Source organism: Neoarius graeffei, chromosome 12 (assembly GCF_027579695.1).
Source record: "Neoarius graeffei isolate fNeoGra1 chromosome 12, fNeoGra1.pri, whole genome shotgun sequence".
Classification (NCBI taxonomy): domain Eukaryota; kingdom Metazoa; phylum Chordata; class Actinopteri; order Siluriformes; family Ariidae; genus Neoarius; species Neoarius graeffei.
Window position 1 is genome coordinate 9,595,098 of NC_083580.1, and position 27,881 is coordinate 9,622,978.

Here is a 27,881-nt window from a genome sequence, read left to right on the forward strand (position 1 = left end):
TGATGGCGACGACGACAGTTGAGGGGCAGCTTCCACCAAATTCGATGAGATCTTTGTTGAACTACCCTTTCGCAAGAAGGACGATGGTGGAAAAAATCCGTGTTAAGGAGCTGGGACCCGACAAGCCCGAAATAAACATCACCCAGCCAACCAAGGAGAAAGTTAAAGCCTACAACAGGACTTTTTGCAGGAGTTGGTTCCAGGGTAAGTCGTGGCTGACAGGCTATGGAACAGCCAATGCACTTTTTTGTTTCCCCTGCATCCTTTTCAAAAGTGACAGGTGTGATTTGACGTGGACACAGTCTGGATAAACTGACTTAAAGCACTTCTCCGAACGCATCAAGAAGCATGAAAGATCAAGAGTTCACATGGAAAACTGCGTAAAGATAGCTGTGCCCGGAAGGATTAGCATAGCGACGCAGCTACACGATGGGCACCGCATTGCTGTAAGAAGGCACAATGAAGAGGTAGATAAAAACCGTCATATTTTATCTAAGATCATCGATTGTGTTAAATTTTGTGGTGCTTTTGAACTATCAATGCGGGGACATCTTTCTTGTCATAGTTTGTATTCACAACAAGAGTGTCAGCACTGTGTTTCACTCCCTCTCTCTCTCTCGTTTCACAGAAATACACCTAGCTCAGAACACACACACACACACACCTCATTTCATAGTCACGCTCTCACACAGAAATCTTACACTCACCTTAGAATTAGACACACACACCACCTCTCTCTCTTTTCATACAATCACTCAGTCCCACACTCACCTTAGGCCAAGTTTACATTAGACCGTATCTGTCTCGTTTTCTTCGCGGATGCACTGTCCGTTTACATTAAAACGCCTGGAAACGCCGGGAAACGGGAATCCGCCAGGGTCCACGTATTCAATCCAGATCGTGTCTGGTCCGGTGCTGTGTAAACATTGAGATACGCGGATACGCTGTGCTGAGCTCTAGCTGGCGTCATCATTGGACAACGTCACTGTGACACCCACCTTCCTGATTCGCTGGCGTTGGTCATGTGACGCGACTGCTGAAAAACGGTGCGGACTTCCGCCTTGTATCACCTTTCATTAAAGAGTATAAAAGTATGAAAATACTGCAAATACTGATGCAAATACTGCCCATTGTGTAGTTATGATTGTCTTTAGGCTTGCCATCCTTCCACTTGCAAGTGGTAAGTGACGCGCATACCCGATATGCACTGAGAGCACACACACAGCGGCTCAGTCCCAAATCACTGCTCGTGCGCTCCACTCGCGCGCTCTGTGAGCTGCGCAGGGCCGGAGTGCGCACCCTCCAGAGGGCACTCGCTGTTCAGGGCGGAGTGATTTGGAGCGCAGGATGCCTGCGGAGCCGAGCGTATCCGTGTATTGGCGTTGCTGTGTGCACGCTAATCGTGTATTGGCGTTGCTGTGTGCACGCTAATCGTTTTAAAAACGTTAATCTGATGATCCGCTGATACGGTCTAATGTAAACCCCACCTTAGAAACCCCCCCCCCCCCCCCACTCATTCACACACACACACACACTGCTTTGTATAGATTCAGCTGAAATCATACCCTTGCTGTAAACTTCTCTCAAGAACTTGAGTATTGTATTTGATACCGTTCCTTTCCAAAGCATAAATGGAGCCTAATATAGCTGTAAATTGTTAATTTACTTTATCTGTGAAACTGTTGATTTTGAGAAGGAAATTAAATTATTATTGTGGAATTGTTGTCATTTTCTGACTGTTCATTTGAATGCTTATACTGGACTCAGCAGGGAAATCTATTGGCACACCAGCCCCAACAAGAATTATTTTCACCAGCCGCCACTGCTTTACCCACAGCTTGATTTTCTTTCTGACTTTCCAGAATCCCAGGGCAACACTTACGGTACTTCCTGGTCCTCACCGACAGCTTTTGTTGTTTCCTGCATCTGATTCTTTTGCTTAAGTTGCCCACGACTTTTGAAACAGCTGAGCTCATTTTTAATCAGGTGTTCAGGAGTTTTGGCATTCCTGAAGATATTATGAGTGACTGAAGGGTCTATTTACATCAAAACCTTCATGGAGAAGCTAGGAGTATCCATAAGTCTCACCTCTGGCCATCATGCCCAGTGTGAAACAGGAAATTGGTCGCTTCCTGATAAAATTCTGCACCGACAATTAAGCTGACTGGCTCTGCATCATCGTAAGGACAGAATATGTCCAAAACTCCCTCTGGCAATCTGCTTCACTTCCTTTCAGTGTTTACTTGGATTCCAGCCTCCCCTGTTTCCATGGAATGCCAGCAAAAGAGAGTGGGAAACCGGGTGCTCCGGTTTCCCCCACAATCCAAAGACATGCAGTTAGGTTGACGTGGGGTGGCCTTGGGCTGAGGTGCCCTTGAGCAAGGTACCTGACCCCTGACTGCTCCCCGGGTGCTGTGTGTGGCTGCCCACTGCTCTGGGTGTGTGCGTGCGTGTGTTTACTGCTTCAGATGGGTTAAATGCACAGGATGAATTTCACTGTGCTTGAAGTGTGCATGTGACAAAGTTTTCTTTTCTTTTTCTTTTCAAAAGGGCTCGGTCACATCAGTACCAGAGTCTGATTCAGGCTCCTGTCACAATGCCTGTCACAAGCTATGAATCCTGACTACTCTTATGCCCACATTCCCCATATTACTCATTACACATACCAGAACTCAATCATTTCACAATCATGTAGCCACAGAACAAACGGACATTCAATTCTCTCCCTCAGTGTGAAGTACTGTGTGTGTCTAGTGTTCTATTCCTGTTATTGCCAACCCTGGTTCACTGCTTATCTGGTTTTCAAGTCAAGTTTCAAGTCAAGTTTATTTGTATAGCGCTTTTAACAATAAACATTGTCGCAAAGCAGCCTTACAGAATTTGAACGACTTAAAACATGAGCTAATTTTATCCCTAATCTAATCTTTTCTGTTTATTGCCTCGCCTAGTTCACATTGTTTGTTCATTGCCTGAATACTGCATGTTCATTTATTCTGATTTTCTGCTGGCGATTTGGATCTGGCAGATTCTATCGTAACTGGCTCCATTAACCACTTGCCCACAAAATAAGAAATTTTTTTGTCCTTTTTTCAGTGAGGTAATATTTTCAAGATTGAAAATATGGTATTTGGTCTTCTAAAACAGCACGTCATTTAAAAATACACTGAGTATATCAATAAAAGATTTTTAAAGAATAAAGTTCTATTTCTTTGACATATCTGACAGACATAACTCCCATTTTAAAAATCACTTTCATTATCCCTGTTGCTATCGTCAGTGAATTTCTGTCAGATGACCTGACGATAGACTCAGCCATTATGGATCTTTGGTAGTTATCGTGTGGAAGCAGGCTTTATAATTTTTGGGTGTCAACAGATAGAGTTGAAATAGATTAACAGCGAAAAAACTATTTCGTTCACGAGAGAAGCCCACAGTTATTTTTAAAAAATGCTATCGTCAGTCTGTCAGTCAAATGCACCTGACGATAGCAAAATTCAAGCCCTCACCACGCACATGTTGACTGACGCAAAGAGGAAATTCTACTGCGCATGATTTTTGTGACAGCAGACATTTACTTCCGGGCAAGACTTGGAGTTCTTGGAGACAGCTAGATTTCATCAAATAAGGGCCCGTTTACACGAGGACACTGTCGGGTAAAAACGACTAAATATTTTATCAGAAGTGCCTTTCGTTTACACGAGGACGGCGTTTCCAAGGCTGAAAAACGGATAAAATTGAAAACGCCTTCCAAAGTGGATAAGTTAAAAACGGCCCCCGTTGCGTATCCGTCTAAACTACCCAATACGCGAAACTCCGCTCGGATCTGCTCACGTCGGGTACGCGTTTACGTCATACATATGTCATATACTGCACATGCCAGCCCGGGAAGTAAGAAAGTAAGTAAAAAAGTAAGAGCATGTCTGATTACATCGATCCAACGGACCTTCAAGCTGCTCTGTGTTTTAATGCAGTAGATGTGTTTTCCTGCTCACCTGCCCAGCTGGAGCTCCTCAGTTTGGTGTCGCCAAGTTACACACACACGCACGCGCGCGCCGCCTATTCAAGCCGCTCGTGAAACCATAAACCCGAGACTGAAAACAAAACTAGCAGCCAAACGGGTTTATTTTGCTGAGATGGACACTGCCTTTTCTCTTCACCGAAACAAGAGTGAGTGTTACTTAATAAAGGCAGATTAAAAGAGTTTCGGTTTGCTCCTGCTCCTCCCTCGAGCACTACAGTACCTCAGCCGGTGTTCTGAAATTTCTTCCTACCTATAATTTCTTCCTACCCGGTGTTCTGTAAAGTTATCCTAGCAAGTTCTCATACAGACCGTTTTATTATTCAAAACAAGTCATTACAAATTATTTGACTCGGCCAAAGACTCGACCAATACGCACAAAACATAAAAATCGGCAAATGCGTGAAATTCTCACCGATTTTCTATCAGCCCAGCTGATCGGTGGGACAAAACTGTTGAATTTTCCTACCCTCCTGGATTTCGCGCATGCGTAGTAGGCTTGGTAGGATAACTTGACAGAACAGCGGCGCAGATGTGCAGATCAGACAAGACGGAAGACGTTGCGCATGCGTGCAGACATAGCGGAGACATTTATGCGTCACCGTATAGACGCAGATTTCCTCCTTGAAAACGGTCGTGTAGACGCGGAAAAAAGTGAGAACAAAAACGGACTTTTGCGTTTTTGTTTTATACCGTCCCCGTGTAAAGTGGGCCTAAATCAAGGTAAGATTTTCAGTCAGCTATCCTGACGATAGAAATTTTTGACGATAGAAACATTGAGAATATATTTGTGCATTCATATTTAAATTTTTCTGGAGGAAAACTATCGTAAGTTGAGATAAATCAGAGCCACTTGCGACCCTTTCAGCCGACAGGCCATTTCAATGTGTTATTTCCCCGCGAAAGTGACACAGTCGTGTCTATCGTCACTGTTCTGACAATTATTGTTGATATTTCAATTTGGAAAATAAATTTTCTTTTTTATTTCAATATTTTATTTTATTATTTGATTCAAGTGATGAGGTATTTAATATTATTACTAAATTTGTCAGATTAATAATGTAAGAAACAGTTTTGTTGCTATTGTCATCTAGAGTGTCTGTCAGAATATGATGGTAGACGTTAGTTTGTCTGTCAGATTTTGATGATAGAAACCGATGTGTTTCTATTGTCATTTAGCATGTCTGTCATGTCAGGCTTTTATTAATTAGTTACCAGGACTACTGTCCTAAAATTTACTGTGAATGTCCAAGACCCCAAATGCTACTAGAAAAACTTAATAGAATGATCAAAATAATCAGTTCAGCAATTTAAGGAGATGGGACTTAACTGGCCTCTGTTATGGTAGAATCTGCCATCTGTTTGCCAGCTTTCATAAAGCTGTATTTTACTGACACTTGCATGTTGTATCCGCATCAAGCAGAAAGTACTCTGGTTTTAGCAGCAGAGTTATTTTTATTTTTCATTTAAGTCCTTATGTCTAGGAAGAAACAAAAACATCTGCCAAGAGAATAAGAAACTGTAAAGCTTGAAACATTAAAAAACATTGAAAAACAGAATACTATTACATTTGATTGATAATTTCATTACAAGAAATACTGCATTAGACAAATCTGCCCATATTCAAGATATGTTTTTTTTTTAATGGGTAATACAGCAGCAGCTACAATTATCGACACCTTAACGATCTTTTGGCCGTTGCAAAAGTAGAAAAGTCTTTCAATACGTAAACTGTGCATGAATAATTACTCAAACTTCCACTGGACAAAAGTGAGTTGATTCCTACCCGCAATCATCTTTTCTCACCTTCTCTTTTAGACCCTGCATTTCGCTTGTGGGAGAGAAATGGCATACAGACGTTCAACGAATTATACACAGGCAGAGTTTTTGGTAGCTTCACAGATCTATCAGCTTCACATGATTTGCCCAAAACACATTTATTTAGATAATTTTCTAATTAGGCATTGTGTCTTAAATATTTTTTCTGATTTCCCCTCTTGTTTCCCAAATTTATCAAGGTCTTCTGTCATTTAACACAGCACTGCTCTAAAAGCTGTGCTGTCTGGGAGCCAGAGCTGGGCCTAGAGTTTGAGGAAGACTTCTTGGAGAGAGCCATTAATGCAGGGGTGGGCAAACTTTTTGGCTCAGGGGCCACATTGACTTTTGAAATTTGCCAGGCGGGCCGGGCCAGCACCAAATTCATACATATCGAACATAAACCGGAAAAGCTTTAGTGTTATTGTAAGGCCTTCACTGACAGAGACCCAAATGCAGATCAGATTAACATTTATTTTAGTTCTCAGTCAACAAAGGCAGAGCAGAAAAATGTTTGCAGTTCAATAGATTGGCACTGGATCCATCCAGAAAAGTAACACACACACACGTGACAGTAAGAAAAGTAGCACACTTAATTCTTAAATTACATCTTTGAGCTGCCAGGATGAGTAGGATGCCAGTGTATTTGTATATTTGTATCATTTTATACATAGAGTAGAGTGGGGGAAAAAGCCCCCGTGGGGTTATACGCCCCCGGCCTGTTTTACCCAAAATAACCACCAGATGGCGCAAAGTTACATTTCTATTGTTGCTATGGACTGGCTTGACAACGGGGATATACAAATATCCACTGTGGATCGCATATCAGCAACGCAGCGGAGAGAAATCAAATTTCATGGTAAGTGATATAATTTTCAGATATCAGTAAAACTGTATTTAGATAGCTGCTATTTCGTCAGATATCACAGCTGTGTATGTGGTATGAGTAGACAAGTCAGTACGTTAAAAAAAATACATTAGGTATAAAAAGTTGAATCACATTTTGAAAGTAAGACCCTTTTTTGTAAAAGTGTAGTCTGTGGGGTAAAACGCCCCCTTAATGGCGGGGTAAATGGCCCCCAAGGGGCATCGTTTCCTTTTATCATAATTACTGTATTTCATACATTTCTGAATAGCAGATACATAGTTTTTAATAACATCTCGCTTACCTGGTTGAGTAAAGCAAGTAATTTGAACTTAATATTAAAAATAACTGAAATTAAAATGCAAAATATAATAAAATAATGCATCTATTCATTAATTCAGGGATATTTTCTTGTTTCTTTCACATTATAGGCTTAAGTAAACACTTTTGCTATCCAAACAGATTTTTTTGAGTGAGGGGGCCTATTGCCCCACCTCAGGGGGCCTTTTACCCCACTGGGGGGGTAAAAGGCCCCCTTGGCACAATGTTTGTTTTTGTTAAAAAAAAATTAAGTATTAACTTTAGGCAAACTTTAGGTGGCATTATTGTTCATGTCACTGTTGTCAAAACTATGATTAAAACACATGGTTCATTTCAACTTGGAGAAAAACTGAATTTTCCTTAAGGGGGGCTTTTCCCCCCCACTCTACAACTAAATTACATATCAGTACATATCATTTTTGTACATTTCACTGAACTCGTAGATTTACACCTGAGTGTTTTTTTTTAACCATCCACTTCCAGCCTGCCAGTACAACCAACCACCATTAGTAGGAGAGGTACCACACCATTCCAAAATGTTTGCAGTTCAACAGTTTGGGTACCACACCATGCCAACATGTTTGCAGTTCAATGATTTGGCACTGGATCCATCCAGCCCACAAAATCAAACAAAACAGCTCAAGAAAGCAAAAAACTCCAAACTGGTTTTCAGGTTCAAAGCCACTCACTGAAATATTTCCAGTCCTCAAAAAAATCAAAACACAGGTTCCAAACAGGTTTTCATATTCCAAAAGGCCATTCATAGATCAGAATAACCTCCACAGGCAAAAGTCCAGGAACAGATATAAGCAGAAGCAAGGTCAGCTGCTCATAATACACCTATAATAGCAGACAGGGACATAAATGAGAGGCGGAGCAGACACCCAAAAGCACATGGTACTTAAAAACAAACACCAGCACTACAGCAGCCACCCACGACAACCAAAATTACTAAGAGTTATACTTTTTATATTATGTCTGTAAACATGTGATTACCATCTTATTACAGCTCCAACATAGTTTTAAAAAGAGAAAGTGTTAATACTCACATTCACTCAGCAACCGCTGAGCTGTATTCGTTCGTTCTTGCGCTGACTGGTTGTTAGCATAATTAGCATGCTTGGAGGAAAAGTGCCGTTTGATGTTACATTCCTTTAAAACTGCAACGGTTACTTTGCAAATAAGGCATACAGCCTTTGATCGGACTTCAGCAAAAAAATATTTAGTTGTCCATTCTTTATTGAACACCCTGCACTCACTGTCCATTTTTCTTTTTTTAGGACCACTCATTGTAAAGTTTTATCCTGTGTTCTCGAGATCATCAGTGGCACGGGCACCAGAATGACTTCCATGGCACGCGCTGCACCACTCTGCAAATGTAATCTTGCGTGAATACGACTGACTGGAAAGACGGATCTGTTAGGGTTTTGCTGGGATTCGAACCTGGTTCGTTGGTGTGATGATCCAGCAAACCCCCACTAGGCCACCAGGGGAATGACTCAAATGCAGAGGCGTGAGGCGGAAGTAGAAAAAGTAACAAAAGGTTTATTTATACTATGTACACTATATACAATCCAGGGCAAAACAAAAAAAACAAAACAAAAACAAAGAGTATAATTCAAAAAGAAAAAGGCAAAAATGCAAAAGCTCAGAAGATCCACAAAACACAGTACAAAGGAAACTGGAGATAAACATAACAGCACAAAGACTCCGTGACAAGAGGACTGAACTCAGGGGTATAAATACACAAACTAATTAAGGACACAGGTGAAGATAATCAGGACAAACAGGCAATTAACAAAAAAACACAAAACACAGGAACAGTGGCGGCCTCTAGAGGCCAAAATAAACATGACACAAAAAGGAAATAACAGCGGCCTCTAGAGGCCAAAACAGTCCTAGTCCTAACAGGACCCCCCCCTCTAGGAGCATCTCCTGACGTTCCCAGGGCGATCCGGATGGGCCGAATGGAAGTCCCGACACAGTTCTTTATCTAGGACATCCCGAGCAGGAACCCAGCAGCGCTCCTCAGGACCATAGCCCTCCCAGTCCACCAGATATTGCAACCCGCCGCGGACCCGGCGGGAGTCAAGCAGGCGATGCACAGTGAACACAGTCTGCCCCTGGAAGATGCGGGGGGGTGGGGGGTTCCTAGGGGCAGGGGCATACGTAGACGTCAGTACAGGCCGCAACAGGGAAACATGGAAAGTGGGGTTGATCCTCAGAGTCCGGGGCAACTGGAGCCGGTAGGAGACAGGGTTCACCCTGCGCACCACCTTGAAGGGGCCAATGTAGCGAGGAGCAAGCTTGCGGTTCTCCACCCGCAGCGGAAGGTCCTTAGTGGACAGCCAAACCCGCTGCCCAGGGCGGAAAGTGTGTGCAGGTCTTCTGTGGCGGTTGGCCTGAGTCTGGTTGGTTCTGGAGGTCTGTATGAGGGTCTTCCTGACCTTGCTCCAGGTCTTGCGACACCGTCTCACATATTGGTTGACCGAGGGCACCCCCGCGTCCTCCTCCTGGTCCGGGAACAGAGGTGGCTGGAACCCGAATTGGCACTGGAATGGCGACAGCTTGGTGGCCGATGACTGCAGGGTGTTGTGGGCGTACTCTGCCCATGGCAGCCAGGTGCTCCACGATGTCGGGTTATCCATAGCCAGGCCTCGCAGGGTGGTTTCCAGGTCCTGGTTGAGCCTCTCCGTCTGACCATTGGACTGTGGGTGAAACCCAGAGGAGAGGCTGGCAGTGGCTCCGATGACCTTGCAGAACCCGTGCCACACTCGGGAGGAGAACTGGGGCCCCCGGTCTGAGACGATGTCCTGTGGAAGACCAAAGACTCGGAAGACATGATTAAATATAAGTTTCGCTGTTTCAAGAGCAGAGGGGAGTTTGCACAGAGGTATGAAGCGGCAGGCCTTGGAGAATCTGTCAACAATGACCAAAATGACCATGTTACCTTGTGACTCAGGGAGACCCGTGATGAAGTCGACTGCCACGTGGGACCAGGCACGCCGGGGAATGGTCAGAGGATGCAGGAGACCCTGAGGACGCTGTCGTGGGTTCTTGGTTCTGGTGCAAACCTCACAGGACAGGACAAATGACCTTACTTCCTGCTCCATGTTAGGCCACCAGAAGCGTCTTTTCAGGAAGTCCAGGGTCCTCCGAGCTCCCGGGTGGGCGGTGAGAGGGGAAGAGTGACCCCACTGGAGAACCTTGGCCCGGGCTTGATGTGGGACGTACAAGAGGCCCGGTGGGGAGGAAGAACGGCGGCCCTGCTCTTGCTGAATACCTCCTTGAGATCCCAGTACTCTGTGGGAACTTGAGATAACTCGGTGAGATCAGGGGGCTCGGCAGGAGACACAGAAGAGCTAGAGAGAAGACAAGAGGCATGGCATGCAGGGCCCCATTCCACAACCTGGCTTGTTACCCAGTCTATGCGAGGGTTGTGGCGAGTAAGCCAAGGAAGGCCTAGAATAACTGGGAACTCAGGTGAAGGAATCAGGTGCAGGGATATTTCTTCCTTGTGACCTTGAGACTGGAGGAAGACTGGAGAAGTAACTTGGGTGACTCTTCCATCACCTAACGCTTGGCCATCGAGGGCAGACACAGACAGAGGGACTTCAAGAGGTGCAGTAGGTATATTGATGCTTTGGGCGAAGTGAATATCCATAAAGTTCCCAGCCGCCCCTGAGTCTATCAAAGCTTGACAAGAGTGGACAGACTCACCCCAGGAGATGGAGACCGGGATGTAGATTCCTTGGCCAGGGAGTCCGGGAGAGAGGGTAGGCCCCGTCACAACCCTCCCTCGGCTGGACGGGGCGGTCCTTTTCCCAAGAGTTCGGGACATGATGCTCGGAAGTGACCAGGCTTGCCACAGTAGATGCAGCACTTATCCCTCCTTCTGCGCTCCCTCTCAGATGCGGAGAGGCGAGTACGACCCACTTGCATGGGTTCTGGACAGTCACTGAAGGAGGTAGATGGTTTCCAGGTAGAGGTAGGGAGGCTGGGGGGGCTCAAGGCTTGGTGGCGTTCTCTCATCCTGTTGTCCAGACGAACAGCATGTGAGATGAGGGTTTCGAGGTCACTTGGGCATCCAATAGAGGCCAGACCGTCCTTGATAGGGTCAGACAGACCATGGTGGAAGGCTGACACCAGGGCAGTCTCGTTCCATCCACTTACTGCTGCGAGCGTTCGGAACGAGATGGCGTAATCTGCGACGCTTCCTCCTTGCCGGATGGACATGAGCTTTCGGGCTGCGTCGGTACTGATGTCTGTCTGATCGAAGACCCGAAGCATCTCTTCAGAAAACAGCTGGAAGTCAAAGCACTCAGGTCCCTGTCTCTGCCAGATAGCAGTAGCCCAGGCTCGCGCCTTACCAGCTAATAAGGTTATCACAAAGGCAATCTTGCGGCGATCCGTAGTGTAGGTGGTAGGCTGAAGCTCAAAGGTGAGTTGACACTGGGTAAGGAACTCTCGGCACTCACTGTGCTTGCCGTCATACCTCTGTGGTGCAGGAAGGCTGGGTTCACAAGGTGAAGAAGGCAGCATGGCAGGAGGCACTGGAGCTGGATCAGGAGCAGGATCAGGATGAGGAGATGCAGGCAGAGATGTCAGCTGTGCCAGGGTTTTCCCAATTTGCTGAAGCAGTTCCTCGTGGCAAGCAAGGGCCTCACGTTGGCTGGTGAGCGTACGTCCATGAGCGTCCATGGTCGCTCCGAAGTGTGTCAAAGCTGCCATAATTCCCTGAAGGTTGGCCGGGTAGACAGTTGAAGCAGCCTCTGCTGAGTCGGTCATGACGGAGTCTTTCTGTTAGGGTTTTGCTGGGATTCGAACCTGGTTCGTTGGTGTGATGATCCAGCAAACCCCCACTAGGCCACCAGGGGAATGACTCAAATGCAGAGGCGTGAGGCGGAAGTAGAAAAAGTAACAAAAGGTTTATTTATACTATGTACACTATATACAATCCAGGGCAAAAAAAACAAAAAAAAACAGTATAATTCAAAAAGAAAAAGGCAAAAATGCAAAAGCTCAGAAGATCCACAAAACACAGTACAAAGGAAACTGGAGATAAACATAACAGCACAAAGACTCCGTGACAAGAGGACTGAACTCAGGGGTATAAATACACAAACTAATTAAGGACACAGGTGAAGATAATCAGGACAAACAGGCAATTAACAAAAAAACACAAAACACAGGAACAGTGGCGGCCTCTAGAGGCCAAAATAAACATGACACAAAAAGGAAATAACAGCGGCCTCTAGAGGCCAAAACAGTCCTAGTCCTAACAGGATCTCTAGAACACCTGTCTGCTCAATCGCGTTTATATGATTGTCTTCCGCGGGCTGGATTAAAAACGCCAACGGGCCGGATGTGGCCCGCAGGCCGTAGTTTGCCCACCTCGGCATTAACGGAATACGTCATTCTTCATCGTGTGCCCATTTGGGCTTGATTCAATTTAAAATTGTGCAAAGATTGCATCTGTCGAGTTCAAGGCTATCAAAAATATACCCTGACATTGAGGACACCTGTGTGAAGTGTGGAGGCACACCTTGTCACTTGACTCATATGTTTGTGTTATGCCCCAAACTTGAATATTACTGGAAATTAATATTATTAAGGTGTGGAGAGGGTCCACACCTTCCGGTTTCTCGGCGTCCTCATCTCCGCCGACATCTCCTGGTCAGAAAACATTACAGCAGTCATTAAGAAGGCTCAGCAGCAGTTACACTTCCTGAGAGTCCTCAGGAAGCACAACCTAAACTCCAACCTACTGCTGACCTTCTACCGCTCATCCATCGACAGCCTGCTGACGTACTGTATCACAGTATGGTACGGCAGCTGCACTGCTGTAGACAGGGTGAGGCTCCAGAGAGTAGTAAAGGCAGCACAGAAGATCATCGTCTGCCCTCTCCCCTCCCTGATGGACATTTACACCTCCCGCTGCCTCAGCAGAGCTAAGAACATTATCAAGGACAGCTCCCACCCTGGCTTTGATCTGTTTGACCTGTTGCCCTCAGGGAGGCGCTACAGGTGCATCAGGACAAAAACAAATAGATTCAAAAACAGCTTCTTTCCAAAAGCCATAACCGCCCTGAACTTGGATATGCTCTGACTTTATAGTCTAACCCCTCTGTGCAATACTTCATAATGTGCAATACTTTATAAGGTGACTCTCTCTGTGCAATACTTTATAACAGACATGTGGACTCGAGTCATGTGACTTGGACTTGAGTCAGACTCGAGTCACCATTTTGATGACTTGAGACTTGAAATCCCTAGATGAGGAATGACTTGCAACTCGACTCGGACTTGCACGCTGTTGACTCGAGACTTGACTTGGACTTGACAGTTTTAGCTTGCAGTGACTTGGCGTATCAGGTATAAATATTCTTCCCTCGATTTTGAATCCAAGTACACTCGTTATTATTTGAATGCGGTGTAGCTCCTTGTCCTAGGCTACGGCAGCTCAATCCACTAGCACTAGGTGTCACTCAAGCACTTCAACTGGTTCAAATGAAAAACCAAACTGTGATGGGCAACGAGGACGCTGAATGATGAACGGACGGATAAAAACATGATTCCCTGCGTAATTTCCTTTGGATTTAAAGAATACTCCAATACAGATGGCAAACGCATTGCTACGTGCAGAACATGTGGAGCCACAATTTCGGACAGCCAGTCAACCACATCAAACTTCGCTCGTCACCTGAGGCTGCATAAGGACAAGTAAGTAACAAAGCTAGGCTACAGCTAGCAAGAATCTGTACAGGCTAGTTGGTGGCTAGAAGTGGAATGTGTTAATATATTAACGCTGTCAAGGATTTGTTTTGCTTTGCTGAATATAAAATAGTGAAGTAGATTTTTTATTGGATTGCTTTTGTGTTCAGTCTAGTGTTAGATTATGTGGGCTAGGCTACCAGTTAACACACATTGGGAAGGCATAGCCAGAAGGTGGTGATTTGGTCAGAGCAGAGAACATTTACAAGATTGTTATAAAGGCTCTGGTCAGAACGACACAGACTTATGATAAGAACCGGACAGCAAAGGATAAAACGTGAATCAAATAAACAGTTACCCAGGCTGCAAACTAAGTATGTAAAACAGAAGTTCGCTCTTTGCAATGGGAAAGTCAGTGCTTGTCACGAAAGGCATTTAAACCACTGAGACGAGATGACTAGCAATGCAAGTTAAACCAGGCGTTTAACTGTTTGCTACGTACTGCACCAAGTCGTGGACGCTGTGCGATGTGTGTTATTAGTGCTGGGATTACGTGTCAGAGACATTCAATTCTATTCTCTTCCTCTCTCTGGTGTCATGTAGGCAATGTGAATAATGGGCCATTTGGGCTATGTAAAATTTAAGCTCAGCTGACGTTTTATAGCGCAGTACATCCCGACAGATTGGAGTGTAGCCTACTCCGACGCGAAGCATTATCCCACAGTCTTACCCAAACGACAGGGCACACAATGCCTCTATAGCATGGCTTTACCAGTGCATTTATTAGTCTCTGGTGAGAAACCAAATTCGCCAAAAGCACGCAACTTGGATCTGGAGGATTCCGCTGAACATTCTGAAATTCACAACTGTTTATTCTACTTTATTATACGGCTCTCTAGAATGTTGCCAGGGTTTCATTCTCACATTCTGGCCAGAGCCCTAGAGGACTCTGATTCTGGCTACATCGTCACAATGTTCTGTGTTTACTGAGGCTACCGGTATTTTAGCGAGTGTTTAGTGAATGCATTGTGGTCTAGCTAAACTGCTTAAGGGAACATCCTGGCTGGCTTGTATTAAACATTATACTGTTTACAAACAAATATGTTCAGATTAAATGAACTCAGACTTTGATATTGAAAATGATAAAAACATGTTAATGTCTACATGATTAAAAACAGAAAACAAGTAGGCCTACTAATTTTACTTTTTTTTTTCTTGTTTAGATTTGCAGAATATCTGAAGAACAAGATCATCCCAAGTGAGACAGAGCAGCCGTCCATTTCTGGATTCCTTACTGCAAAAGACAGACAGTACAATGCTACCCACCCACAACAAAAAGCCATCACAAATTCAATACTAACAGATTTGGTCATTGGATGCAACATCCCTCTCTCAGCAGTGGAGAACAGATATTTCCGGAATTTTTTGTCAGTTAGTTGGTCTCTCTCACACACACAAACGTACTCAAGCCACGTTGTATTGTGTTAAAGGCATGTCATGTTGTATGTTGGGACAGTGCCTAACTTCAGAAGGAAAACCATTCTTTGATTCTAAAAGTACACAGATCATCTGTTAGCTTGGACTTTGAGTTTCATGTCTTAAAATGCACATGAAAAGCATTTTTATGTGAAAAATGACATGAATGAAATGAAAAGAAAATGATTTTTGTTACACAGTACCAGTACTAGTTTTGTTTAGAATTTTGTTTTAATTTCTCACTAATTTTCCAATAAAAAAATTAAGGAAATGGTCATACTTTCACTCATTCTCACACCCTTAGCCTCAGATGTACACTGACTCACTCAAACTAAACTCACTGAAAATTTAGGATGCTTTACTAACGTTAACTAACTAATCATTGTCTCCTCTGAGATTCTTTGATTGTCTTGGGGCACAAGCTCCAAAACATTTTAAAATGGAAAAGAATAGGTGTACTGTAGTTACTTGTGCTGACTCTATGAATCATTGACATTACATTACATTTAGCAGACATTTTTATCCAAGGTGACTGGCAAAGGAGGACATACACTGCAGTGTGGAGAGGTAATACATTTGCGATCAAAAATGTGTTGATTGCCTGTAGAATAAATGGTGACTTGTTAGGGACTTGGAAAAAAATGAGACTTGGACTTGGACTCGACTTGGCTTGGGTAGGACTTGGACTTGGACTTGACTTGGTCAAAAGTGCCTTGACTTGTGACTTGACTCGGACTTGAGTGGTAGGACTTGAGACTTACTTGTGACTTGCACATTAGTGACTTTGTCCCACCTCTGCTTTATAATGTGCAATACCTCACTCCATAATGTGAAACACAACACATACACCTCAGGACTGTGCACCTTACCTTACCCCCCTTACACCCTCTTTTTTTTTTCTCTACACGCTGTTTGCACTGTTATTGGAGTTGCTTTTAATCTCATTGTACATGTGTATAGTGACAATAAAGGCATTCTATCCTATTCTATTCTAACTCCATCTTTAAAATCCTCTCAGAAATATTAGGAATCACTCTGGAACCATGCCCTCTTGTATCGATATTTGGTGTTTCACCCAGCCCACATGTCCTCAGCAAGACCCATGCAAATGTTGTGGCCTTCGCCACCCTACTGGCTAGGCATAAAATTCTACTTAACTGGAAATCACCACGGCCCCCTCTTCTATCTGTCTGGTTGAAAGACCTCATGTTTTTCTTAAAATTAGAGAAAGTCAAATTCACTCTACGTGCGGACACAAGTAGATTCTTCAAGCACTGGAGTCCTTTTATAGAATACTTTACTGACATAAGCCTCGGTCACAACCGGCCGTACGTGCTCCTACGGCCGGTCTACGTGCAAAAAACGCAAGAAACGCACGGAGGGCGCACGTGAAACGCACGGAGGGCGCGCGTGTGATGTGCTGATTTTCGAGCCGTAGACTGGCCGCAGACTGGCTGCAGAGGTTCTTTGTCATGTCAAACAAACTCTATGGGCGCTTACGTTTTTTTCAGGTTGCAAGACAAACTTACGGCCAACGTGCGTCTTTCTCCATGAACAAAAAAAACGCAGCGATTTGGGAAACGCCAAAAATCGCACGGCCAAAAAATCATACGTCCGGTTGTGACCTAGGCTTTACAAACACTCCCATGATCTAGTATGTTTAAGACTACTTACCAACCCACCAACTTTTAACTGTTCTCCTTTTATACTTAGGATATACAAGTATATCTAATCTCCTCAATGGTACTGTAAAGTCTTCCTATTCATCACTTTAGGGCCTCTATTACTCTCTTGTTATGATGTTATCACAAATACACCATAACTGTGATTGTTATGCAGATAACCACCAAGGATCTGGCCACCGGTGTTCCCCCCCCCCTTTTATTTTTGGGTGTGTATTTATTCTTTACAGTTTATTTGTCTTGTTTTTGCTTTGTTCTCATTTTTTTGTTCGCCTTTACTGTTAATGTTTTAGATGTCCTTGCTTGTGATTTGTGCGCCTGTGATTTATTTGTATGCCTGTTTTGTGAAGGGATGGGGATGGTTGGGTGGGTGGGCGCGAGGGGGTGGGGTGGTGGGAGTTTGTGCTCTTTGACTTTCATACGAATATTTGTACTGTAAAATTTTACATTTGTGCTTTAAAAATGAATAAATAAATCTTGACCAAAAAAAAAAAAAGTTGATTACTGATTACTTGGCGTATCAGATCATGTGACACCGTTCCACAATTATCGACACCTTTGTCCACAGTTATAGACACCCAGATGATTATTTATATTAAAAAAATAATTGGTATGTGGTATTAACAAAACATAGTTTTTATTTAAAATTTGACATATTTTGTACTAAATATAAGTCTTTTATATAAATACTGTATGTCCCTGAGGGAACCCCCCCCCCCAAAGGGATCAATAAAGTTTTATCCAATCTAATCTACAACCCCAATTCCAAAAAAGTTGGGACAAAGTACAAATTGTAAATAAAAATGGAATGCAATGATGTGGAAGTTTCAAAATTCCATATTTTATTCAGAATGGCACATAGATGACATGTAGTCAGCTGGGATAGGCTCCAGCTTGCCTGCGACCCTGTAGAACAGGATAAAGCGGTTAGAGATAATGAGATGAGATGAGACATAGATGAGAAAATGTATCACTTAAAGAGAAAAATTAGGTGAATTTAAATTTCATGACAACAACACATTTCAAAAAAGTTGGGACAAGGCCATGTTTACCACTGTGAGACATCCCCTTTTCTCTTTACAACAGTCTGTAAACGTCTGGGGACTGAGGAGACAAGTTGCTCAAGTTTAGGGATAGGAATGTTAACCCATTCTTGTCTAATGTAGGATTCTAGTTGCTCAACTGTCTTAGGTCTTTTTTGTCATATCTTCCGTTTTATGATGCGCCAAATGTTTTCTGTGGGTGAAAGATCTGGACTGCAGGCTGGCCAGTTCAGTACCCGGACCCTTCTTCTACGCAGCCATGATGCTGTAATTGATGCAGTATGTGGTTTGGCATTGTCATGTTGGAAAATGCAAGGTCTTCCCTGAAAGAGACGTCGTCTGGATGGGAGCATATGTTGCTCTAGAACCTGGATATACCTTTCAGCATTGATGGTGTCTTTCCAGATGTGTAAGCTGCCCATGCCACACGCACTAATGCAACCCCATACCATCAGAGATGCAGGCTTCTGAACTGAGCGCTGATAACAACTTGGGTCGTCCTTCTCCTCTTTAGTCCAAATGACACAGCATCCCTGATTTCCATAAAGAACTTCAAATTTTGATTCGTCTGACCACAGAACAGTTTTCCACTTTGCCACAGTCCACTTTAAATGAGCCTTGGCCCAGCCAGAGAAGACGTCTGCGCTTCTGGATCATGTTTAGATACGGCTTCTTCTTTGAACTATAGCGTTTTAGCTGGCAACGGCGGATGGCATGGTGAATTGTGTTCACAGATAATGTTCTCTGGAAATATTCCTGAGCCCATTTTGTGATTTCCAATACAGAAGCATGCCTGTATGTGATGCAGTGCCGTCTAAGGGCCCGAAGATCACGGGCACCCAGTATGGTTTTCCGGCCTTGACCCTTACGCACAGAGATTCTTCCAGATTCTCTGAATCTTTTGATGATATTATGCACTGTAGATGATGATATGTTCAAAGTCTTTGCAATTTTACACTGTCGAACTCCTTTCTGATATTGCTCCACTATTTGTCAGCGCAGAATTAGGGGGATTGGTGATCCTCTTCCCATCTTTACTTCTGAGAGCCGCTGCCACTCCAAGATGCTCTTTTTATACCCAGTTATGTTAATGACCTATTGCCAATTGACCTAATGAGTTGCAATTTGGTCCTCCAGCTGTTCCTTTTTTGTACATTTAACTTTTCCAGCCTCTTATTGCCCCTGTCCCAACTTTTTTGAGATGTGTTGCTGTCATGAAATTTCAAAATGTCTCACTTTCGACATTTGATATGTTGTCTATGTTCTATTGTGAATACAATATCAGTTTTTGAGATTTGTAAATTATTGCATTCTGTTTTTATTTACAATTTGTACTTTGTCCCAACTTTTTTGGAATCAGGGTTGTAATCTAATATCTTTTATATAAATATATCGATGTTGGTGCTTATGTAAATGAGGAACGAATTCTAATGTTTGTAAACAAATTAACTGATCATCTTTACCCTGTGTCAAAAAATCATTTAGTTCCACTTTCTAAGTGTTTTCATAGATCACATTTTGTTAATCATTCATTGTTGCATTAATTTCTAGTTTTATAGTTTACCAATAAATATGTCATTAGGCAGTTGACATTGTAACCACATGAAAATCCAGGTCCAAGGTCGCAGGTCGCATTCCTTGAACCAAAATATAAAATGTCTGCTGATCTTGTAATATGTGGTAGATATTTACAACAAACTGCAAAGAAATATTTTCTGAATGGAATAGAAAAATCTGAATATTTCAAGCATGTCATTTTTTATATGCTAGGAATTTAATTCTGGTCTAATTCTATTTATTGCACTAGGGTTCCGAATACTCTATAAACATCCCATTCTGTTATGAATCAGAAAAAAATTATTATATATCACAGCACTTTTATTTTTTTAAAGTACTTCTTCTACTTCAACAATGTTACACATAGATCGATCCATAACAGTTGTAAATGTGGCTTAATTCCACAGGGTGTCCATAATGGTGGACACCGGTGAAAGTGATCATTATCGACACCTCACGTGACTTCTCAAATGTGCGTTTAGATACAAAATGCCGACTGTCAAATGAAAGAGTAAGAAACTAAGTAGGTTTTGACAAGAATATCATGAAGTATTGGTACATTTGATAAGTAAAACCATGCCCATTATCTTTCCACCATGCTTATCTGTGATGATAGCGTCCGGGTTTTTCTCAAATTGCTGATCATGCTAAAAAAAATTCCATCTCAGGTAACGAGCTGTATCATCAGACGACAAGCTCAAAGGGTGAAGGGGGTCTTCTGGTTGATTAATTAACCAGTAATAACTTTTGTAACTGAAACTCACCTTCGTAAAATTGTTTTTTATTGGTAAATCTGAAAAGATGTTGATAATTATGGACTGTCGATAATTGTAGCCACCGCTCTACTTATTTTAAAATAATATAGTAGCAAGGAAAGGGATGTAGTTGTTTATGTAAATGCTTTTATAACTGGTGCACACTGTAAAATATAATAAGTTGACTTTAAAAAAATATGCAAAGTCGTTGCCTCAAAAAAAGTCATTTATGTTGATTTAGATACATTAGATTGGGTTAACTTATTTTTTGTGAGTTTGCAGTACTCAAATTAACTTAGATTAGTTTGATTACATTAACTTATTTATTTTGAGTTTGCAGTACTCACATAAACTTATATTAATTTGATTACATTAACTTATTTATTGTGAGTTTGCAGTACTCATCTTATATAATTTTGATTACATTAACTTGTACTGTAAACTTAAAATAAATAAGTTAATGTAATCAAAATTATATAAGATGAGTACTGCAAACTCACATTAAATAAGTTAATGTAATCAAATTAATATAAGTTTATGTGAGTACTGCAAACTCAAAATAAATAAGTTAATGTAATCAAACTAATCTAAGTTAATTTGAGTACTGCAAACTCACAAAAAATAAGTTAACCCAATCTAATTTATCTAAATCAACATAAATGACTTTTTTTGAGGCAACGACTTTGCATATTTTTTTTAAGTAAAGTCAACTTATTATATTTTACAGTGCATCCATCAAAATGGTCTGATACTTGACTCGCGTTTAGTCTGCAGTGTTGTTCTGTACCTGTTCCCTGTAGCCTTTGTGCCAACTCATTGGTCCAGAGAATATTGTGGAGCTTTGTGTGGTTGTACACCGAGTCCATGCTGTATGTCAAATTCTCGCCATGGAAATGCGAGAAGTCTACTTTGCCGTTCTTGTGGTTAGCTGAAGAGACATTCACGATGCGAGCTGGAGCTGATTTCTTCAAGAGATCTGGCAAAGCAATAAAGAGAAATGCACACCACTAAAACATCTGAGTCAGTCCTCAAACACAGATGTGAGACAGATGTTTTTGAGGACTGACTCAGATCTTTACGGCCAGATTCAAATTGTAATCAGCATGCAAATAGTTTCTTTCTTTGGGCGATTAATCAGTGGAATAGGCTTCCAGGAGATATTGTTAATATAGAGGATAACACAAAATTTAAGGCCGCTTTACGTGATCACCTCATTGAAAATGGAAGGTGGTTTTAGGAAATTTTAAATTAGATATATATTATTTATAGCCTTGAACTTTAATTTAATTTATTTATTTTATTAATTCATTTTACAAGTTTTATATTACTTGTATTTATATGTTTTATTTATATTAATGTGATGCATTTAATACGCTTTATCAGTTAATAAAGTAGAAGTAATAGATGTAAGGTCTGACCTAGAAGGAGATTGGTGAGCAGGAAAGGTCCGATGTGGTTGGTAGCAAAAGACACTTCCAATCCGTCAGCAGTGATTCCCTTGGGTAGGCCTACACACAAGTCGTTTGTCTTAATTATGTATTATTATTACACACACACACACACAGTACCAGTCAAAAGTTTGGACACACCGTCTAGTCCAGGGGTCTCCAACTTTTCTGGGACTGAGGGCTACCCGAAGGATGAGAAACTATATGGAGGGCTAGTCATTCAAAATAATTTACTGAAAATAAATGAAAGGCTTAACATCCCTTTAAAATAAGACTATGTAGGATTATGTGCTTTTAATTAACAACAATCAAGGAATAGAAACTGGCATTTTAACATGAACATTTTAATTATGAATAATCATAATCTCAACATATCAATACTGTTAGGAATTACCAACTTTTTTCTTGCAAATTCCAAAGTTTAATTATGCTAACCCTTATTAGCTAATGCTAATAAGTTAATAATGATAATAATGAACATATTCTGTTGTATTTTGTTGTTTCTTGTCATCTCATGTTGGGAAAGTACATTTGCCCTCTTTTAGAATTCTTTTAGAATTATATAAACAAAAAGTCATTCTGATATTCCCACTGCAATTAATAGCTGTTACATAAAAACAAGTCTGGAAATGCCAAAGGCACAATAAAAGGCTATAATTTTCAACACACAACAGTTCTGTGAAAATTAAAACGATTCAAAATCCACTCCTTAGAAAACTGCGCTGCAACAGTAATATAACACTCGCACTTCTAACACAGCATACAAGTTGAAACTCGTAACTGCAGATTCATAACATTCAAGAACTCATTCTCTTAGCATTCTCTTAATATTCTTTTCTTTTCTAAGTTTTAAAATGCATTTCATGCATTGATTTTTGCATGCGAATGGTTCCTAGTGGGAAGCTGGACACTGCATTGAGTCCACCAGCGCACTGTAGTCAGGGCTGTAGCTTGACACAGCAACTCTGATTGAATCTTCAAGGTGTAGATCAGTTAAGCAAGTTCTGTGTTTGTTTTTAATGAAATTCATGTTAGATAAAGCTGACTCACAGAGATACGTCGGACCAAACAGACACGCAACTTTCAAGGCTACTGTGTGCACACCTTTGTATTTTTCTGAGTCCACAAGATACCAGAAGTTTGAGGATCCCTGATGGGCTTTGAGAGTAATGTCATTTTGCAACATAATGATTTCCATTTCACTCTCATCAGCATTCAAGTTGAATACTTCACCTAGTTGTTCGGAAATGTATGTGATGTCACATTGCATGAAAGGATTCGCAATGAATGCAACACAAGGCTGCAGTTTATCAAAGTCATGAAATCTTTCTTCAAACTCTTGCCCAAGCTGAGATACATTACCGTTCAAAAGTTTGGGGTCACCCAGACAATTTTGTGTTTTCCATGAAAAGTCACACTTTTATTTACCACCATAAGTTGTAAAATGAATAGAAAATATAGTCAAGACATTTTTCTGGCCATTTTGAGCATTTAATCGACCCCACAAATGTGATGCTCCAGAAACTCAATCTGCTCAAAGGAAGGTCAGTTTTATAGCTTCTCTAAAGAGCTCAACTGTTTTCAGCTGTGCTAACATGATTGTACAAGGGTTTTCTAATCATCCATTAGCCTTCTGAGGCAATGAGCAAACACATTGTACCATTAGAACACTGGAGTGATAGTTGCTGGAAATGGGCCTCTATACACCTATGGAGATATTGCACCAAAAACCAGACATTTGCAGCTAGAATAGTCATTTACCACATTAGCAATGTATAGAGTGTATTTCTGATTAGTTTAAAGTGATATTCATTGAGAAGAACAGTGCTTTTCTTTCAAAAATAAGGAAATTTCAAAGTGACCCCAAACTTTTGAACGGTAGTGTATTAGCTGGGTGTACTTTTCTACAGCCCCGTCTAAGGCTACAGACGTAGGGGCATTTCCATTCAAAACTGACTGCACAGGTGGAAAGTGCACGGATTTCTTACTTTGCAAATGCACAGAGAAAATGTTCAACTTTGCTCTGAATGCGTTCACAGCACTGATCATGTCCGATACAATCTTACCTTTGCCTTGCAGTTCACAGTTCAAGTGATTCAGTTTCCCTGTGATGTCTGTCAGAAAGGCAAGGTCAAGCACCCACTCAGTGTCCTGGAGCAAAGTAGTGTCCTGCCCTCTGGATTCCATGAACTCTTTGATTTTGTCCAGAAGTGACAAAAAACGCTGCTGAACTCTACCCCTGCTGAGCCATCGTGTCTCTGTGTGCAGCAAGAGGTCACCGTACTCAACTGACCTCTCCTCCAGAAGAAGTTTGAATGCCCGGTGTTGTGTGGCATTCGCACGGATACTGTTGACAATCTTCACTACCAGAGTCATGACGTGATCAAAACCCATCACTTTGGCACAAATTGCCTGCTGATGGATGATACAGTGGTAACTGAGGAAATGGGGAAAATCTGGATCGCTTCTTCTAAGACCAGAATGACGGCCAGTCATCACGGCGGCGCCGTTGGTAGTTACCGATACCAACTTTTGAAGTGGGATGTTTTTCTCTGTAAAATAGCGCTTTATAGCCTCGTAGATGTCAACAGCCCTTGTTGTGGTTTTCAGGGGCAGCAAAGTAAGCATCTCCTCCTTCACAATGAAATCACTGAACACCATTCTGACGAAGACCATCAGCTGCGCCGTGCTGGTTTTATCCACCGACTTGTCACATTGGATGCTAAAGTACCTGCATGTACTCATGTCACCATTCAGCTGTTCCACCAAGTTAGTGGACATTGCTGATACTCTCCTGGCGATGGTGTTGGCACTTAGCTGAACATCCACAATGGCAGTGAGGATCTCCTTCTCATACTTGTGATCTTTAAACAAAGTGTCTGCAACCACTGGCATCACCCCTTTGAGCACCTCTCTGTCCGAAAATGCCTTTTTGTGCTTAGCCAGGTAGTGTGCTGCTCTGAAGGAAGCTTCCGTAGCCGCTTTTGATTGCTTTGCCGGCTTGGTGAAAAAAAGATTGTTGTCTGCCCAAAGCTGTCTTGAAGTCACGAGTCTTTTGAGCACATAATGGGCTGCCTGGAGGGTAGCTAGCATCAAACGTTCTGTGGCATGTACAACCCCGATTCCAAAAAAGTTGGGACAAAGTACAAATTGTAAATAAAAACGGAATGCAATAATTTACAAATCTCAAAAACTGATATTGTATTCACAATAGAACATAGACAACATATCAAATGTCGAAAGTGAGACATTTTGAAATTTCATGCCAAATATTGGCTGATTTGAAATTTCATGACAGCAACACATCTCAAAAAAGTTGGGACGGGGCAATAAGAAGCTGGAAAAGTTAAAGGTACAAAAAAGGAACAGCTGGAGGACCAAATTGCAACTCTTTAGGTCAATTGGCAATAGGTCATTAACATGACTGGGTATAAAAAGAGCATCTTGGAGTGGCAGAGGCTCTCAGAAGTAAAGATGGGAAGAGGATCACCAATCCCCCTAATTCTGCGCCGACAAATAGTGGAGCAATATCAGTAAGGAGTTCGACAGTGTAAAATTGCAAAGAGTTTGAACATATCATCATCTACAGTACAGTGCATAATATCATCAAAAGATTCAGAGAATCTGGAAGAATCTCTGTGCGTAAGGGTCAAGGCCGGAAAACCATACTGGGTGCCCGTGATCTTCGGGCCCTTAGACGGCACTGCATCACATACAGGCATGCTTCTGTATTGGAAATCACAAAATGGGCTCAGGAATATTTCCAGAGAACATTATCTGTGAACACAATTCACCGTGCCATCCGCCGTTGCCAGCTAAAACTGTATAGTTCAAAGAAGAAGCCGTATCTAAACATGATCCAGAAGTGCAGACGTCTTCTCTGGGCCAAGGCTCATTTAAAATGGACTGTGGCAAAGTGGAAAACTGTTCTGTGGTCAGACGAATCAAAATTTGAAGTTCTTTATGGAAATCAGGGACGCCGTGTCATTCAGACTAAAGAGGAGAAGGATGACCCAAGTTGTTATCAGTACTCAGTTCAGAAGCCTGCATCTCTGATGGTATGGGGTTGTATTAGTGCGTGTGGCATGGGCAGCTTACACATCTGGAAAGACACCATCAATGCTGAAAGGTATATCCAGGTTCTAGAGCAACATATGCTCCCATCCAGACGACGTCTCTTTCAGGGAAGACCTTGCATTTTCCAACATGACAATGCCAAACCACATACTGCATCAATTACAGCATCATGGCTGCGTAGAAGAAGGGTCCGGGTACTGAACTGGCCAGCCTGCAGTCCAGATCTTTCACCCACAGAAAACATTTGGCGCATCATAAAACGGAAGATATGACAAAAAAGACCTAAGACAGTTGAGCAACTAGAATCCTACATTAGACAAGAATGGGTTAACATTCCTATCCCTAAACTTGAGCAACTTGTCTCCTCAGTCCCCAGACGTTTACAGACTGTTGTAAAGAGAAAAGGGGATGTCTCACAGTGGTAAACATGGCCTTGTCCCAACTTTTTTGAGATGTGTTGTTGTCATGAAATTTAAAATCACCTAATTTTTCTCTTTAAATGATACATTTTCTCAGTTTAAACATTTGATATGTCATCTATGTTCTATTCTGAATAAAATATGGAATTTTGAAACTTCCACATCATTGCATTCCATTTTTATTTACAATTTGTACTTTGCCCCAACTTTTTTGGAATCAGGGTTGTAGAAAAATGTCGTCTTCCACATCGTGTCTCTTAGCCAAGGCTACGGCAGCTCCACAGATCAGACACACACTACATTCACCAACTTGAGTAAAGAAGAACTCTTTCTCCCATTCATACTGAAAGTGGTAAGTCTTCTTTTTCTTGCTCTCTGACATCACCTTTAAACACTTTTACAAAACTACCTTTTACAGAAAATTTACAACTTATCGCACTGCGTTGATCACTATCCATTGGCGGGCTAATGACTGAGGACTGAACGCAAAGGGGAGTTGGCGCGGTGGCATAGTAGGCTAAACTTTGACCCGGCAAAGAAAATTATCTACATTAGGCTTCTATTTTAATATAAAAAATGTTAGGGGGATTTTTAGAATATATTTCTGGATTAAACTTCAAGGCGTCTTAAAACATGAAAACAATAAAAATATATATTTTTATTTTTAAAGATTACCAAATATGATTTGAACAGTGCAGTAGTCACTGGCTATTTTTAGAACATCCATCACGGGCGCCTCCCAGGCTCCCGGCGGGCTACCTGGTGCCTGCGGGCACCATGTTGGCGAGGCCAAGTCTAGTCACCTTCCAGGTGACTACATCATGAAGCTGTTTAAGACAATGCCAATAGTGTGCAGAGCGCCATCAAGGTAAACGGTGGATACTGTGAAGAATCTAAACTATCAAACTTTTTTGTTTATGACATTATCCAGATGCTATTTCATATACCTATGTCATAAAAACTATGAATGAATAAGTGTGTCCAAACTTTTCACTGGTACTGTACAAACAATGATCGAGGAGTTGAAACAGATAAAATATCTACAGATTTCCAAGTTGGAAAACACATAGTATTGTACATTGTTTACCTGAAGCCCCTGCGTTATTGACTAGTATATGAAGCTCTTTCTCTCCCTCAAGGATCTGAGCAGCAAACTTGCGGACCGATTCGAGGGAGGAGGTGTCGATGATTCGCAGGTGCACGTTCTGATTGCCACTGCGCTGACGAATCTCTTTCAGCGCTGCCATCCCGCGAGCCTCATTCCTACATGCTAGGATCACCCTTGCCCCGCGACAAGCAAAGTCCAAGGCAATGAATTTTCCTATCCCTGGGAGAGAGATATACACAGAGAGAGAAAAAAAATCAGTGTAGACTGGTTAGACAAAATGACAAAAATGATTATCTCTACTATATAATAAATAAATGAATATTTTCAAGCAACTCTGAACCCTATAAAATGCTGAAATCAGAAACCAATTCTATTATGTTCTAATTCTCTAATCTGGCCAAAAAAAAACAAAAGAAGAAGAAATCGTGCTTTCCACTGAGTCAGTTGGTCCTGTAAAGCCAGTATCTCACTGGGCTGCGACAGCTTGCGAACGTCATTCGCGAGAGAGTTTCAAAAGTGTCTTGAAACATTCGCGGGGCTTCTAAATTTCCTCGCATGAGTCGCTGCATTTTGAACATGTTCA

General features: G+C 42.0%; 1 protein-coding gene across 1 annotated transcript in view; it reads right to left on the reverse strand.

Annotated features, from left to right (window-relative positions):
- Nucleotides 1–27,881, reverse strand: part of zgc:64106 (uncharacterized protein LOC393348 homolog) — a 65,540-nt gene that overhangs the window by 11,715 nt on the left and 25,944 nt on the right. The window contains exons 2-4 of the mRNA XM_060935503.1: nt 27,278–27,517; nt 21,665–21,754; nt 21,034–21,222 (exon numbers count right to left, since the gene is read on the reverse strand). Of these exons, the coding sequence (XP_060791486.1) occupies nt 21,034–21,222; nt 21,665–21,754; nt 27,278–27,517 (519 nt within the window). The remainder of the gene's footprint in view (nt 1–21,033; nt 21,223–21,664; nt 21,755–27,277; nt 27,518–27,881) is intronic.